The sequence below is a fragment of the Oreochromis aureus genome, linkage group 18 (genome assembly GCF_013358895.1).
Source record: "Oreochromis aureus strain Israel breed Guangdong linkage group 18, ZZ_aureus, whole genome shotgun sequence".
NCBI classification, from domain to species: domain Eukaryota; kingdom Metazoa; phylum Chordata; class Actinopteri; order Cichliformes; family Cichlidae; genus Oreochromis; species Oreochromis aureus.
In genome coordinates, this window is record NC_052959.1 from 14,043,755 (window position 1) to 14,058,266 (window position 14,512).

Genomic DNA, 14,512 nt, shown 5'->3' on the forward strand with positions numbered 1-14,512 from the left:
GTACTCAGTGACCTCCACAGTCACCACATCTCAATAATAGAGCACCTCTGACATGTGGTGGAACAGGAGATTCACATCATGGATGTACAGCTGACAAACCTGCAGTAACTACGTGATGCTGTCGTGTCAATATGGCCCAAAATCTCAGAGGAATGTTTCCAGCACCTTGTTGAAAAAGTTGGTAAAACCCAGAATTAACCTAATAAAGTGGCTGTTAGGAGTGTATATAAAAAATAACAGGATCGGTGCACTTTTAAATCCAGCATCTGTACAACGTGCCAATGAGTCAAATCAGTCCTTTAAAATAATATTATGGTGGATAGTCCAGACAAACACTGAGCATATTTGCAGAAGTCTCACTAATAACCATTTAAAAACTTGCACAGCATTATAACCGTGTAATTTGAGTAACTGGCTGTTTACTTGTTAAGCAGCCGGTAACAGGCACCTGTGTCAGTAACCTGGGTTCAGCACAGTGTTCATGTATGATCGTATTTATCAAAAACATAAAAAAGACGAGAAAAAAAAAACATCAAGACAAGCCAGGTTTGCAAGAATTGTTTTTAAAATTCATTACAAGAATATTGATTATATTTTTGGTTTGCACTGAAATTGAAAATACAATGTTTAGGTGTCTTCTACACTAATACGATTTGGTTTAACAGGCATCAGAGTCACTCAGCCCGACACACATCCACATTCTCACACATGAACGTAATACAAAGCAGCACATTAAACAGAAACAACAGCACAACACGCACACAGACACACACATCAACTTCACTGACCTCTGTGTGGACTACAGCAAACACATCCAAACACACTCACTACTGTCAGGGTGTAATTGATCGCAGGTGCTGAGATTCGATAGAAAAATAAACAGTGTCTGAAAACACCATACTTCATATACTGGTCATATACACTATACATTACATGATAAGATACAATACAGCTGTTACACAGAATGCTTAAAAGCACTTCAGCGCACTGCCAGGGCTGGTTCATGAACAGAAGATAAATACTAACAGCGAGTTTCTCTAAATCACATTGATTCTCACACTACATCGTCTCCTGCATCATATTAGTTCATCAGGGTCTCTGTGGCATAACCCACCTTTAATTTCAGACTATAAAAGATGAATCTATTACCCCATCTGAAGGGCCTTAGAAAACACTTCTTGCGTGCTTGTTTGTCTTGCAAGGCTCGACGTTACCTCTGTCAGGTAACCGTGAAACACATCAAAAGCTGAATGCTGGTTGCCATGCCACTTTCAGCAGAACTGCTGTGTATGCTCTTCCCAAATGATAAAAAAATACTCAGTGTTTCTGAACAGCTAAATGTGTGGTTCACCTGAGCTAAAAGACTCAGCCAGTTCCAAAAATTCAGTGATTGTGACAGCGAGATGCAGTACACTGGAGATGGGACAGCTGTCTGATGTTATTATTTAACCCTGCAAGTCACTCAGGCTTCATTTCCCCAGTGACTAGCTAGCTGTCTGGCAGAAAACACTTCATCATTAAAATAATCTTTTCTTGAGGTAAGCAAGAGCACAATTGCTTCTCTAAATCCAATAACACGAGCCCCACGAAGCTTCAATGCACCGGCACTAAGATGTTACAGAGTATTAGAAACATTTGTTACTTTGCTGCTATGCAGCTGCTCGAGCAGCAAACTGAGCCCTTCTATGGTCAACTTAATGAATACAGTACATTATTACTGCTGCGCAACCTGAGCCAACGGGACCGAGTGTGATCACGAACACGGTCGATTTGTCTCATTGTCAGTAACCAGTCGATGTCAAGTAGAGGAGGCCTCAGTTGTCCTTAGCCAGGTAACCCATGTGTGCATTAGTAAGGAAGTCGCAGGTGGGGATGCTGCCGACAGCCTGGTGGATGTTCATGGCTGTGATCTCTCTCGGTGCCCTGCAAACACAAACGCAACCAAGAAATGACTTCAAGAGGAACAAAAACACCACCCTGGAAGTATCTTTCAGTTTGGGACAGCCCTCGGTTTATGGCGTTTAGTGAGCATACAGACATGTTTTCATTTTAAAATGTGTCACCCTCTGGTAAAAGGTGACTCACAGTTTTGTTTTTTAATAAAAGAAACAGAGCATCCATCCACTCTAGCACCATCTAACACACAGATTTAGCCATTTTTGTGATATAGGGTGAAAAAAAACGATACAAGCTACCACCAGGCCTTTATATTAACATCTGTTTATAAAACATGAAAGAAAAAAAAAAGTTTTTTTACTTCACTCTTTGTTTTTTATTTTAACTCAGTAGGCTGCAAAAGGCCCAAATATAAAAAATAAAGTGAAAACTGAAGCTTTAAGGCAGGTTGTATGCTAGAGAGGAAAGAGGAAAAAAAGGCTGACCTGTTTGGAGGGGATTTGGTGTAGGCCCCAGCCAGCGCTTCTCTCAGGATGTCACTTGCAAACTGTTCTGTAGCCTACAGTGTACAGGCACAAACACACACACACACACACAGTGATTAAGTGAAACAAGCACTCAGGATTCAGATTCAGACTATTTTTCAAGTGTTTCTCGACATTTTTCATGAGCTACTGGTTTGTGTACAGTGACCAACCTTTAGAATCATGGCTTCGATTACTGGAGCGAACACATTCTTCTCCACCTCCACCGGCTGGAAGGTTACCCCGATCTGAAAGAGATAGTGTCCATCTTATAAAAAAGGGGGAAAGTGATGTGCCCTCCTGTTAGCTGCTAAAAGCTGTAAAGGAATCAGAAATCACTGGTTGAATTTTTTCACTTTTTCCACATTTCTTAGGAAAAAAAACGAAACAAAAAACCCCCAGAGAGGGTCCCGACCTGCTGAGCTGCTTCACTGACAAACTGATCGGACAGGCTGGCACCCAGGAAGAATTTGGGCTCCGGGTCAGCCTCCTGCTCCTCCTCTTTGACCTTTAGCTTGTGGCAGGGAGGAGTCACCGTGATGATGTCGACTATTTCGTCATCCGCCTCCTCTGGTTCAGTCTTGAGCAGAGCTTGCATCTGCTCGAGACGCAGCACCAGCTCCTCGCTGCTACTCAGGGTCGACGGGCACTCTGCGGGAACATTCACACGTACCCTTCATTTAACACATCATTTCACAAGCCGCAGCATCAGCAGAAATGCCGACTGCTTTGGTGTATCTCTCAGGCTACAGATTCTTGAAGTGTGTGGTTTAAAGCAAAACTGAGACATGCGAAGGAGGGTTTTTGTGAGCTCTTTCATCATTTTCGCAGTTCAACAATGCGACAATTACAAATGAAGACGTTTGCGCAGACAGAGATGAGTAGAGCACAAACACCGATTATCATGTTGTTTGGCTCAGTGAGCTAAACGGCCTCACTACCCATCCTTTAGAGACAAAAAGATGGAATTAATGAGAGCTTTAAACAATGCGACTGAACAAAAGCACTGAGGCTGCACACTGGCCGCCCTCGCACACAACTGGTCTGCAGACGCATTACTGGATCCACTGGTAGCTGCAGAAACAGCACACCCACACATGCAACACTGAGGCGAAAATATTGATCCGCTTGGAGCTTTAACAAGACCGAGTGAAACGATCTTCCTGTAGAAGATGTACACAAAGTCCACACAGGCACAAACTCACCAGGCTCATTATCGATTTGAGTGAGAATGTCCTCGATGGACTCGTCATCGTTCTTGGGTTGTGGGGGTTCGGGGTCAGGCGGCGTGTAACCCCTCTGTCGACACCACTGCACCACCTCTCTGGTCTTTGGCGGGGTGAGGGCCTGGAGACGGGGCGAGTGATCCAACACGTCCTGGACGACCCGCTTCACTGCTACGGCTCGCTGAAGCTGCACAGAGGCCAAAACCAGAGATATGATGAGAGAGAGAATAGAAATCAATCAATCAATCAATCACAAGCTATACTGGGAAACATCAGCCACAAACAGGTCATGTTGCTGCACACACACACAGCTGGGGTTAATAAGAGTTTTGACTGTGTGATGGCACAAATATACTTTATATTCCTTATCCTAATAAACATACAGGCAAGTGCACTTTTGGTTCCTTTCAGCCTACTGTATCCAAAAAACGCTTATAAAGCAGTGTGAACAAATGCAATTAGCATGCTTTTTGCTCAATGCTCCGGTGGGATGAGTAATAGACATTGATCGTGTCAGCTCACTGTACTGACGCCTTAATGAAGCAGTAGGCTAGCGGGAAGTCTAACACGGGGAAGCTTCTTAATCCTTAAACTGGGGAAAGAAATGACTTTCTGAGCGTCTTTTGAAATTTGATATTATTTCATTCTATTGAGGTCTTTCCCACATGTGAACACAAGTGGCATTAACTTGGCTGCCATTCTGGGCATGTGACACTGTAGGATCAAGTGAATAAGGCATGAGTCAACGCTCCATGAACCATCTGGCAACTACCGGGAGGTGAAGGAAACAATGAGTATTCCCAGCTGGTTCAAGTGATGGTTGATGGCAGTTGCAGGGAAAGTGACTGCTAAAACCCCAATCATGCAGGTCTACAGACCCCTGGCAACCACCTGTTGCTAGGATGAAAAGGTGTATTCCCAACCAGCTGGCAAAAACCTCCTTGTGATTGCTTTGGTTGCCAACATATTGTTGAATGGAGCATCTACCTTGACGTAGATGTTACTGAGATTCAAACTCGCCAGGGATTTTTAGTAGAGACATCTATGGTATCAATTTGAAACTTCAACAGCGCTCTGTTCTCGAGTTATTGCATTCACAAATGTAAGCGTCCATGTTGCCTGCCTGTCTGGCAGGGTGAGGCCAATACCCCATCACCCGAACTACAGGCAACTGTGGCAATCTGCTACCTATGAATAGGTGTGATTATATCACAACCAATATGGTGGACGAATCTTGAGCAATGTGTGCAGATGCAGTTCGTCTTTCCCCGTCCTGATGAACACTGAAATTAAATTTATGGCTCTCGTTCCTTTCATTTTGCCAGATGGTTTGTCATGCTGGGCCTGGAAGTCCCTTGAAGTGTTGCGAGATTGTTGCTGAGATGGGATGATGTGCATATAGAAGGACGTTCACTTCATTAGCAAACACACAGACTTGCTGTGCAGAAACACAGTTTTTCTCCAGCCTATAGACACCACTTAATCCTTTCCTGTCCTCATACTGTGTAATGATGTGTGATGAGTCCCCTGTCCTCTGTGTAAATTAGTGACCTGTAGATATAAATAACTATGCCTTGGCTTGTCTGGGATCCTTTTTATAGCCATAGAAAAAGAGAACAGACTGCTACAATATGGGTTGGCCTGTATGAGCTACTGATGAAGATATGACAGGAGACGAGAGGCAGCGATATATATGTGACCTAACAGAAAGACATGAGGCAAGCAGAAAGCTCTCTGAGTCGGGATGCTGCATGAAGAGAGATTACACAGGCAACAAAACTGCAGACACTGCAAATTATCACTCACAGACGCCCTCAAGATGGAACCTGGAGAGCAAATGCTAGTAAGTGGGTGCTGTCACCCTCAGATGGGATTAAATGAAACTTTCATGTGAGGAAATGCATACAGAGAAAAGAAAAAAAAAGCCTGCTTTCTCTATTTGAAAGACAGCTTGAAAGCTTTTAAAAACCACAAAAAAGAGAGAAAAACCTTAATACATTTGCAGACTTTCAAGAAAAAAAAATGACTATACTCCAAGCCTGCACAGCTCCAAAAATCAAAAACATGTAGATCTCTGCTGGTTCATCAGTACTTTGACTCTAATGAGGCTCTCTGATTGAAAGCCCAGATACCGCACTTCTGTGAATTTTAATTTTTATCATCAAAAGCAAACACAAAACAAAAGGTCACCTCTGATGCTCTGCGCTTGCCAATATTCCAGGAATAATACTGTTCTGATGACGAGGCACAAAATGGATGCGAGTCTTCGGCTAAAGAAAGAAACAGAAATAAACCAATGTGTCAAATTTTTAGACAGCTTTTCCTTTTTAGATGTAAACTTTTCCTTTACGTACATCAAATGAAAGACGAGCTGACTTACTCTTATCTGGCACAATTAGAGGGAATTTCTTCACCACAGCTGTCAGCAGCTGCATCATGGTTTCTATATGCTCAGTGCTGAGGAGAAGACAATCACAGCTGTCAGGTGCCAAGAAGCTTTCATGTATACACACTGTATGTGATTGTAACAGGTCCCTGCCCTTACTTGATGAGGTCGTGCGATGAGTTTTCTGCCCCTTGTTCCTGTTTGACGGTGGTAGCTGCAGAGGCAACGTGGACAGAAGAAGCGGGGGCAGTAGTCACCGGGGGTGATGGACCAGCTGTGACAGCTGTGCCAGCACCTGGCTCTGTCTTCACTGTGGAAGAAAACAAGTGTTAGAGAAGGCTGCTTTATTATTATGCATACTATATATTTTAAATTGGGAGATAAAAGAGAATGATGAGATGAGACTACAGGGATGTAACATGACTTGGGATGGGATCTGAGTTTACCAGTTACAGCATAATGTGCTTCTAAGCAAAATAAATAATTTTATACGCAAAGAAAGAGGAGTTTGGGGGTAAAGTGGAAAAGAAGAGGAGAGCAGGTGCAGTGAGGATGGACCCCTCTCACCTTGTACCAGAGGCAGGGCAAGGGAGGGGGAGGCCTGGCTGGCAGGACTTGGGGAGGCTCCAGCTCCAGGTGCTCCAGGGGTGGTGGAAGAGGAGGAGGAGGAAGGAGTACTGGAGACTGGGCCCTTTGACACGACTACAAACAGAGTAAAACACACAGGAATGGATTGTGGGCCATTAGGTACACGGGCTTAACAAGTGGATGAAAAATGAGAGGGTAGGATGACAGGTATTTCAGAAGCTGCACTTAGAAAAACTGAAATAATGAAAATCTGTTTTTCTGCGTGTTGTAAATAAATCATTCTGCCATCTTTAAACGAAGGAACATAAACTCAGTTTAGAGCGTAAACTAACTGTTCGAAGTCTCACACTGTAAATCACATGAGGAAAAACATATTTAGCATAATTTTTGTATATTTTAAGATTTACCCTCAGAAACTTATTAAAAATAAGTGAGACTCCAACAAAGCAACCTTTGTTTGTGCAGCATCCTGTGTTATCATGGAGGACCCAATTTATTAATCTAGAATTCACTGTTTTGTTGTGGGTTTATTTCACCTTTCCCCACAGGCATGAAGATGGTCTGCAGTCCACCGGACCCACTTCCAACGCCCAGCTGCTTGAGCTGGTTGGCAGGAATGGTTAAGACAGTCTGCTGGGAGCTGGAACCTCCAGAATGGATCTTCAGCATACCTGTACAAAACAAAACCACAGGTGCTCTGTTTGTTCAAGTAATGCGTTAACATTTAACCCGACAGTTAACGCAGAATCAGGCTTGTTTCTGCCTACCCGAGAGAGCAGCACCCGTTTTTCCTCCGGCGGCTGCCACTCCGCTGACTAACGAAGTTGCAGAAACCAGGGACGCGCCGCTGCTGCTTTTGGGCACACCCACCACAGTACCCACACCTTTGGACATGCTGATGACAGGCATGTTGGTGATCCCCTTTGCACCTGTTACTACAGCACCAGCTGAACCTCCAGGAGTCTTTGCGATCGCAGCAGGGTTTCCAGCACCCTTCACCAAGGAGGCCACTGCTGCCTTCGACAGGCTGCTGCCGCCTCCAGCGGCGCTGGTGTTCTTTGCTGCGCTGATTACTGCTGCTTGGTTGGCTGCCATCAGGAGTGAGTGATGCTGAGAAGCAGACTTCCCACCATCGAGGGCCTGCACGGACACACGGAAACATGTGTCAAGCAGGTAAACACAGACTCTTTTATGTCCTTTAACGTTTCTGATAATGAGCTAACCAAAGTAGAGCACAAGCTCAAGTGTCCAACCTGTTCTCACACTGGATGGCAGACCATGGTTTCATTAAACAACACACTTTTAATAACAAATCCCTTCTGTCAAAATAGTTAATAAAGTGAGGTAAAAAAAAACATATACAGCAGCATTTCACCTTATTTAGAGCTGCACGACAGCGAACGTGTTCATAAATATGAAAAATATCACCGTCCAAGTCCATTTGCAAAAACACTGTAGTGTATATGTGAGAGAAGATTGCTGTGGCTGTGCCTGGAGGAGAGTTGGTGCATTCTTTATTCTGCTGATGTTTGTTTTCTAGCTCTCAGAATGAGCTGTGCTGATCAGGTCAATGGTTTTATGGAATCTCAGAAACAAAAGAGTCCATTTTTCCTCACAGAGAGTCCACAGAAAGAGCAGTTCCCCCTCTTTGGCTTGTTTGTTGGAGCGCCGAGTAAATCTTTTTGTGTGTTGCAATTTCTCTGGTTTATGATGCCTAGCTACTGACTCTAAAGATGTAATCATCCAAACTCAGACCGATGCTTATGAATATACACAGCAGCGTGCCTACACATGTGAGCCACTGCACTCAGGCTGGATCATTTGTTTTCTGTGTATCTCTACTGCCTTTTTTTTGTCCCCCAATTCCACTTATACAAAAATGTGTTATTTCTTACAAAATCAGGGTGCTTCGATTTTATCTATCATACCACATTTATAGATGAGGATAAAATCTTTAGCTCCCCTATGGAATTGAAAGATTTTTATTCCCCTATGGATTTTAATTCCATAGGGGAATAAAATTTTTCCAAATGCTTTTTGAACAGAGCAAGGTTTCCTTTAGAAAGCACCAATTATTTCTATTTTTGCAGAATAGCAGAAATACCAGGATCAATATTAACACCCCCCAAAAACTGATCTTTTAATTGAGCCAAAGCACAAACCACAAATGTGCAATGATGTGCTTTAATGCTCAAAGTTTGTAAAAGAAAGTTAAAAATGAGGGCTTTCTTCCAGTTTACACACAATATAAAAACTTAAGCAAGAATTTGAGCTTCCCTTGAGAAAACATCATGCCAAAAAACTAGAGATGGCACGATACCACTTTTTTATGTCCGATACCGATATCATAAATTTGGATATCTGCCGATACCGATATGAATCCGATATTGTGTGTTTTTTAATCAATAAAACTGTTTTTTTTTTTTTTTATATCTTGCTGCATTTTGTATAAGTTCATACTCAAGTTTAAATAAACAACAACACTAAAGCTATCCTGTTATACCTGTATGTAAAAAATACACTGCACCCAAAATATTTCATAGTTCAGCAACACTGATCAATCTAATAAACTTAAACCTGCTCCATTCTTCCTATTCTGGTATTTTAAAGAGTACTTAGCAGAAATATTAAGCAACCTAACTAATAGGGTTGCAAACTCCCAGCAAAAAAAAATAGGAACCACCCCCACCCTCCACCTCATGATGCTTAATCGGCGTAATCAACTTTAATTTGATGCAGTGTGAAAAAGAAATGCACAGAAATAAATTATTTTTCAAGAATAATTAAATAGATTCAACATCTTTCTTCAACAGAATTGCAGACTGCACAGATGGTACCTTCCCAAAGGAAAAAGTACTATAGCTTACTAGGGTATATATTAGACTTAACAGTTACTATATACAGTAATGGACTTCTATACATTTTACATCAGATTAAAACTTTGGGTGTAAGATTCAGATAATTATTTATTAAAAGCTAGACATTTTAAATGAGAATAAGAAAGAAAAGTATGCCTTTGTGCCCCCTTTTCCCTGTTCATGCCCTGTCGGCCCCCCTGGCTACACTTTGCTAGATCCGCCCCTGCACAGTTACCAGCCGTCAGCTACGTAGAAAAGGATCCTGGTGTAGAAAGTAATATTAAATAAATTCTAACAACAGCTTATCAAGGTTAAACATGCTGCTGTTGTTCCGCCGCTGGTTTCCTCTTTCTGGTGCAAAGTGGGCCAAAAACAAAGAAGAGAGACGGACTCGCGACAGAAAAGCCGATCAACTGATCATTAATCAGTTTCATGATTGAAGTAGCAGCAGGAAGGTGAGGGAGAGAGAGGCAGTCGCTCCATATATCGGTTGTTAAGCCTAACGTGGGAATGCTTTACAAACATTCAGAGATGAACTTACACATTTGCTTTACTTCTCTCTGGGATAACTTCCTCGGAGATGAACTGCCGGATCGCTAGCGAGGCTACAAATACACACAGCTGCTCAATCACGTGACGCACACTGCTCCGACGTGCTACGGTTATGAGCCGAGTTACGTCGTGTCGCAAGTTTTTTTTTTTTTATTTAATGGATCGGATTACATTTTTTATTTCTCTCCGATATCCGATCCAGTAATTTACGTCAGTATCGGACCGATACCGATACGTAATATCGGATCAGTCCATCTCTACAAAAAACAACAAAAAAACCAAAAGATATCAGTTTAGACTAGCAAAAAAGAATTACTGGTGCTCACAAGGCAAGAGATGGAGAAGTAACCTCAATAAATTCAGAGAGCCTCACAGTACAGAACAAGCCTGGCAGAGGTAGGACACAAAAGATCTCAAAGACTCTGGAAACTAGTGAGAGCTGCCAGGACACTAGTGAATGACTTAGCCAAGTCGTGAATTGTGGGACAATCACACTGCATGAAAATCCTATGTTCCCTCGTTCTCGAGTTCTCGTGTTCACAAAGATGGTTTTTCATGCTACCCGCTCGCCTGCCCACTCTGATGCGGGGTTAACTGAAGACCGAGCAGACCACCAAATCTGGAGGATCTTGAGAGATTCACCAAAAAGGAATGGCCTGGGATTGCTCAGGAGGACGTGAGTGAGACTTGTTGAAAGCTAAAACAAGTGACTGCAGGCTGTTATCCAGACACAACTGACCATTAGCATCAGTGGAGCTGAGAATTTTAACCCTGGTAATTTTTATTTTTGGGGAAATCATTTTCTTTCTGTACACAAAGTAAAATAATGTAAGCATCCAAAAAATAAAACTAGGATGTTAAAAATTCCTTCCAGCTGTGTTAAAAAAATAAATACATTTTCAAAGGGAGGCTAATAATTGTGTCCTCATCTGTAGGTGGGTATGAAATCCAGCGTAATTAAAAACAGTATAACTAGCTTGCAACCATAAAAGGAATGCTAACAGCTCTTTGGTTTAATGTGACTCTTAGAAAGGAACATCTGCCATGCAGAATAAAAGGGATGTAAATAAAAACTGTGAAACTCGCCTGTTGTTGGCTCGCACTGCTGACAGAGCCAGGCGTGGAGCTAGCAGCGGTGATGACTCCACCTGTCATCCTTAACGTGGTGGTGCCCGGCTTGGACAAGTGGCCTGCTCCCGCTGCCGTTACAGTTTTAACTGAGCCGTCAGGCAACTTCACCTGCGCACCCTGGGAGCTGCCCACCACCTGTCAATCAGAGGAAGAGCAATTACCTACTTATAACATCAGCAGCAGCAGCGGCCCACATGCAGCACGCTGAAGTTGTCAAGGAGGCAAGTGAGGTGAAAACTCACAAACAATCAAAAAAAAAAAAAAAAAAAAAAAAGAAGTTTTTTTTTTTTGTAAAAACTGTGACAAACATACACAGACTTTGTTCTTTGCATTTCCACAGTAGCCATGTTGACAGTAAATAGTAAGGAATCACTTTCACATTTGTTACCAATGATATTATTGAGTTTTGCACCCTTCAGGAACAGCGCAATAATGTAATATAATAATGTACTTATTGTATTTGTATATTATTTCATATGAAAATGATACTGGAAGCCATTTTTTTCATCAGTAAAAACCCCTGCAAAAAAACTAACGCTATACCAGTCAGACTCAAACTCTGGAGTCAGTTTTCACTTGGGTAAACACCAATAAATGAAAACTGCTATGATAGTGTTCTATAAAGTGAGACTGATTAAAATGCATGAGGGGACTTGTCCACCTCCAGCTCAGCAGCACATGGGAGAATCAGGTGCTTGCACCAGCAGCACCCTGGACAGGTCCTTCACTGTTATAGCTCATTTAAATTGTGGGTGGAACCAATGGAAAACTAACTACACTCATATGTACTGTTTGAGTGCCATCTTTGAATAATATGTTTTTGTTTTTCAATCTATGTTTCAGAGTCAAGATGTAATACCAGATTTAATAACCATCGACAGCATAAAACATGGACATAGCTTCCCAGTTGGAAAAATTAAGCCAGTGAGGAAGTATCCTCAACCTGCACTGTATCCGAAAGCCACCAGATGGCGATAGCTGTGGTTGCAGAAACACCTCTGGAGCTATAGAAGTCTATGGGAAAGCCTTGTGTCTTGACCTCTAACCACTTTCTTGATGAGTTTAAGGACTCAGTTACTCAGTTTTGTTTATAATGAATAAAAAAAAGTCTTGGTCATACTCTGTTTTGAAAAAGAGCATTTTTTTTTTTTAGGTATGTTCATTGGCTTATGACTTCAAGTAGACCTGCCCGTCCTCATCATTACTTTTTTTTCTTTAAACCAAGATGAAACCAAGTGAAAATGCTAATCTTGTTTCTTCCAAACAAAACTTCAAAAACCAGAGGATGACCACTTGGTAGCTACATCCACCGTTTATTCTGTTTCTTCCTGAATCTGTGTTGGATCTATGTCTGGAGATATTATATAAACTTTAATTTTGGAAAAATTAAGATGTCGCAAAACCTTAAACAGAAAAAAAGCTGTGTCAAGCACAAATTATGTTTTCTCTTAAGCACCTTAAAAGCAGACTAATTTTACACTAGGATAATAACCACAGATGTCACTGGTGATTAATTTACATTGATTAAAGGGGGAGACACGATCTGTACAGATGGTCCTTGTTGGTATTTAAGAAAATTGTAAAAAGCTTGATTACATTTTCATTTAATTAATTTTCTTATAAATTTTCAAAACACAGCCAACACAGACACAGATTTAAAAAGCAAAAGACATCACATTAAAAAAAAACTGGCACGTTGGTTTTACATCTTTAGACATTTTAGAAAGTTTTACTTTGGAGAATTAAGGCAATGCAACAACTTAAACTGAATAAGGCTGACTCTAGCACAAATTAGACTAATGTAATGCTAAAATATTAAGTGGAGAGACATGATCCGCGCAAATAATCCATGTTGGTACTTAAGAGCATTTAGAAACTGTTGACAACCTTCTATAATAACTAAAATGTATCTTAAATGCTGTTGAAAACATTTGCAGCTTCAGCCTGTATAACATTACTTAGGTGGCCAAATTTGTTTGTGGAGTGTGGCTAATGTTAGCAGAGCTAGCAACATCAGTCTTCCTATCCTGTACAAAGATGTGGTTATACTCTGGCTGAGTCCTTTTATGCCAGTTTATTCTGACAGCCTTCATATAACCGTCTATTTTATAGAACTGCTGCAGTCCTGCTTGATAACACCTTGCTTGATAACTACAATTACATGGTGTTGTACATTTATAAAACAGAAAAAGAAATTTAGCTGACTAGGCCATATTTCTGTTGCAAGGGCAGCATTGTTTAAACGCTGAGTATGCAGTGACATTTCTAGCAATAATTATACTTTTATACTACACTAGCCCACACTACCACGAGATACAATGAACCAAATGAAATGAGAATGTCCCTCTAACAAAGTGCAAAATACAACTTTCAGTATGTGGATGACAGACTGAACTGTGTTATGAAATGATATTCCCAACACAACACTAATCCATATACTTTCAAATGAAAAAAGAAAAGACTTCTGAAGATATTTCATTGTCAAAGAAAATACAAAAGCATTTCCACCACTTCTAAAATCTGAGATTTGGCAGGATGGTCATAATTTAGTAATCAAACAAGGGAGGCAAAAAAAGAGAAGAAGAATGAATATTTCATTAAGAATAGTAAAGAGGAAAATGACTGCAGAGCAGGAACAAAAGAGCTGGCAAACACCACACGAGTCCTACTATCACAGAACTGGAAGACCTTTGCTGATAATTACCCCAAAGACAAGCCCATGTCGAAATCAGACTGTTGAAGAAACAACTAAGGAACACAAAAACAGTAGTAATTACAGCAGCCTTTGTGTTACACACTGAAAAGCATACAGTAAACTCTCCACACTGACCTGAGCCAAGATGGCTGCCTTCTGTCCAGCTGTCACCCTAATAGCCTGCTGGGTAGCAGTTGCAGGAGATGATGCGGCATGACCTGCCGAACTGGAATTCCCCTGCTTCCCCGAACCTTGTGCAGGCTGACCAACCAGAAACGTACCCTGAGAAAAATAGAAGAAAAATGACTAAAGTGCAGCTCTAATAACACACAGTTAGGTTCAAGAGTTTTTGGACAATGATTTGTGTAATTTTGCCTCTGTACACCAGCACTGTGGATTTTAAATCAGTGTGTTACTGTACAGATTTTCAGCTGTAATTCAAGGAGCTTAAACGTCCTGCATCAACTGTTCAGGATTTACAGGCATTTTTATACAAGTAACCCATGGACAGTAAATGTCCATGTTTGTGTTTGTGTACAAACTTTGGAGTAAACGTGATGCTGATTCTTTCAGTCCAATTACTTTTGAGCACCTTATTAGTGGGCCACTGACATATAGAACGGCTGTAATTCTTCGACAGTTCGTGCATTTACGGC

At 41.4% G+C, this 14,512-nt stretch overlaps 1 protein-coding gene across 1 annotated transcript in view; it reads right to left on the reverse strand.

Moving 5' to 3' along the window:
* Positions 1-543: 543 nt before the first annotated feature.
* The window catches only part of yeats2 (YEATS domain containing 2), a 28,294-nt gene continuing 14,325 nt past the window's right edge, over positions 544-14,512 (reverse strand). The window contains exons 18-30 of the mRNA XM_031743749.2: positions 13,992-14,138; positions 11,117-11,296; positions 7,388-7,760; positions 7,157-7,291; positions 6,600-6,734; positions 6,192-6,342; positions 6,027-6,103; positions 5,837-5,916; positions 3,626-3,833; positions 2,836-3,071; positions 2,594-2,668; positions 2,382-2,455; positions 544-1,923 (exon numbers count right to left, since the gene is read on the reverse strand). Coding sequence (XP_031599609.2) covers positions 1,815-1,923; positions 2,382-2,455; positions 2,594-2,668; positions 2,836-3,071; positions 3,626-3,833; positions 5,837-5,916; positions 6,027-6,103; positions 6,192-6,342; positions 6,600-6,734; positions 7,157-7,291; positions 7,388-7,760; positions 11,117-11,296; positions 13,992-14,138 — 1,980 coding nt within the window. The 3' untranslated portion in view covers positions 544-1,814. The remainder of the gene's footprint in view (positions 1,924-2,381; positions 2,456-2,593; positions 2,669-2,835; positions 3,072-3,625; positions 3,834-5,836; positions 5,917-6,026; positions 6,104-6,191; positions 6,343-6,599; positions 6,735-7,156; positions 7,292-7,387; positions 7,761-11,116; positions 11,297-13,991; positions 14,139-14,512) is intronic.